This window comes from Cnephaeus nilssonii (assembly GCF_951640355.1).
Source record: "Cnephaeus nilssonii genome assembly, chromosome: 16".
Classification (NCBI taxonomy): Eukaryota; Metazoa; Chordata; class Mammalia; order Chiroptera; family Vespertilionidae; genus Cnephaeus; species Cnephaeus nilssonii.
Genome location: NC_137087.1, coordinates 51077574 through 51080363, shown reverse-complemented (window position 1 = coordinate 51080363; position 2790 = coordinate 51077574). Strand labels below are relative to the sequence as shown.

Here is a 2790-nt window from a genome sequence, read left to right as displayed (position 1 = left end):
CCTCAGGGCATCTCAAAGCGGGGGCCAGGCCCCAAGGGACAGTCACCAGTTGCTGGTGAAAAAGGACACGGAGGGAAGTCATGGCACTAGAAAAGGGCTTGCTTTGCCCAGGGACTTGCCCTGCCCCAGACACAACGTGTCTGCCTCTAGGGCATCTCCCACAGCCAGGATTCCGACGACAACAGCCAAGCGACATTAGGGACCCCCGCCCCCGCCCCGCAGGTACTATCAAAAATAGTGTCTATTTACAGGGGAGGATGGGAGGGCGGGCTGGGCTGCCCTGAGTTGTGTTTACAAATAGAGATGGGGGGAGGGGAGAGCGAGGTGCCAGGGCCAGGTAACCCCTGTCGTTAACCCCTGGAGAGCCACATCCTCTGGGCTTCAGCGATTGCTCTGCACTGCTCTGTCTGGACTCAGGGGAGGTGAAAATACCTTCAGGAAACAATACTGATGGGGGCGGCCCAGGGACCCTGGAAGATCGCCCTAACCATAATGGGGGAAGGAGGGGTGGGGCGGGGGAGGCGGGTGGCCCTCCCAGCCAGTATTCTTCCCCGGTAGGGAAGAGGCAGATGTTCCAAGGAGGCCGCAGAGCAACCCCCAGGCTAGGGCGCGCGGAGCCGGCAGGCCGGGTGGTCAGCGCGCCGGGACCGGGTAGACGCGCCCTCGGAGCCGCCGCCTGGGGTCCGCGCGAGTCCTTGGCGGGGGTCGGGGGTCGGGGGTCGGGGGTGGTCTCCGCGCTCACACGATCCGCTTCCTGTCCCCGCGGCAGAGGATCTTCTTGAAGGCGCGGCGGAAGTCGTGGTTGAAGATGGTGTAGATGACCGGGTTCAGCGAGCTGTTGCAGTAGCCGAACCAGAAGAAGAATTTGAAGAGCGTGCGCGGCACGGAGCAGCCGACGGCCGTGAGCGTGTAGGTGAAGAAGAAGGGGAACCAGCACACCACGAACACGCCGATGACCACGGCCAGCACGAACGTGAAGCGCTTCTCGCGGTTCTGCCGCCCGCGCCAGCGCGACGCCTTGGCGCCCCCGCCGCGCTCCTCCTCGGGGCCGGTCCCCAGCGCCCCGGGCCCCGCGCCCGGCCCGCGCCGCGGCAGGCTGTCCCCGGGCTTCGCCGGGCTCTCCCGGGCCTGGCCCTTGGCGCGGCTGCCGCGCTCGGACCGGCGGGACCCCGGGGGCCTCTCCCCGTGCTCGGACGACGAGCTCTCCTCCAGGTCCAGCACGTCGGTGTCGCGCCGCCCGGCCGGCGTGGGCTCCCCGGGGGCCCCGTTGAGCTGGGCGGGCAGCGGCTCGGCCTCCGCGCCCCCGGGGCCCAGGCCGCGCTCGGGGCCCAGGCCGTTGGGCCTGCGCTCGGCGGCCCCCGGCGGCGCGCTGTCCGGGCCCCGGCGGCTGGGCGGCACGCGGGTGCGGCGCTTGGCGATCTGGTAGATGCGCACGTAGACCAGGATCATGATGAGGCAGGGCGCGAAGAAGGAGCCGATGCACGACGAGATGACGTACCACTTCTGGTCGTTGATCTCGCAGCGCGGCTCGTCCTGCTGCTGGCCGCCGCCGCCCTTCTTCTCGATGGAGATGAGCGGCGGGAAGGAGATGACGGCCGAGATGACCCACACGGTGACGATGATGGCCTTGATGCGGCGCGGCGTGCGCTTCAGGTTGTACTCGATGGCCTGCGTGATGGACCAGTAGCGGTCCAGGCTGATGGCGCACAGGTGCACGATGGACGAGGTGCAGAAGAGCACGTCGAGCGCCAGGTAGATCTCGCACCACACCTTGCCGAAGTACCAGTAGCCCATGACCTCGTTGGCCAGCGAGAAAGGGATGACGAGCGTGGCCACCAGGATGTCGGCCGAGGCCAGCGACACCAGGAAGAGGTTCTGGGGCGCCTTGAGCGCGCGGCTGGTGAACACGGCGATGATGACCAGCACGTTGCCGAACACGGTGAGCAGCATGAGCAGCCCGGCCAGGCACACGAGCGTCAACGTCACCTGCAGAGAGTAGGGGACGGCCCAGGCGCCGCCCCCCGGCGCCTCGGTCCCGTTCCAGCTCGCATTGCCGGCGTCCGGCTGCAGGGAGCCCATGGGCCCGAAGCTGCCCTCGGCCAGCGGCTGCTCCTGGCGGAACATGAACGCGGGTGCCCGCTCGCCTGGGCCTGGTGCCAGCAGCCTTCCGGCTCGGAGCCCGTGGGTCCTCCTCTTCCTCCCCGCGGCCCGCTCGCCCCGCGGCGCCTCACATGGGGTGGGGACCGCGGGGACGTCCAGCTGGAGCTGGGGAGCCGCTAGCGGCCCATGGGGCCCTGCTCCCGCGAACGGCGCCCTGTCCGCGCTTCGGGCGCCCGGGGTGGGCGCCTTCTGGCTCCCAGCTCCTAAAAGCAGCCAACTTTTCTTTCTAGGCGGCGGGAGAGAGGAGGTCGAGCCGATGGGTAAAGAGATTTATTCTTCCCGGAGAGAGAACAAAAATCACCGCTGGCCTGGTAACTTGGAGAGATAACAGGAAATTAAAAATATATTACATCTATCTCTTGACTCTTGAGCCTGAGCAAAAGCGAGCGGTCTTACCGTGTGCGGGGCCCGCCCCCACGCCGGGAGGCAGCCGAGGGGTGCAGATGCGGGCGTTGGGTCCTACGTCTGTCTCCTTACATCCCCGAAGCGATTACCGGCTCTCCTGCTTCCCCCAGACGCGGCGGGGCCGGCGGGGCCAGGGCTGGGGCCCGGGCGCGGACCCTGCCGTCTCTGGGAGCGCCGCGCGACTTCCAAAGTTGCGTGCCCTGCTGGGGCCGGGGCGCAGCGCGC

At 68.1% G+C, this 2790-nt stretch overlaps 1 protein-coding gene across 1 annotated transcript; it reads right to left on the bottom strand.

Annotated features, from left to right (window-relative positions):
• Window positions 1-602: 602 nt before the first annotated feature.
• On the bottom strand, window positions 603-2263 carry ADRA2A (adrenoceptor alpha 2A). The gene has a single exon (XM_079794101.1). It carries the CDS (start codon window positions 2122-2124, stop codon window positions 739-741), a length of 1386 nt encoding a protein of 461 aa, XP_079650227.1. The 5' UTR covers window positions 2125-2263; the 3' UTR covers window positions 603-738.
• Window positions 2264-2790: the final 527 nt, after the last annotated feature.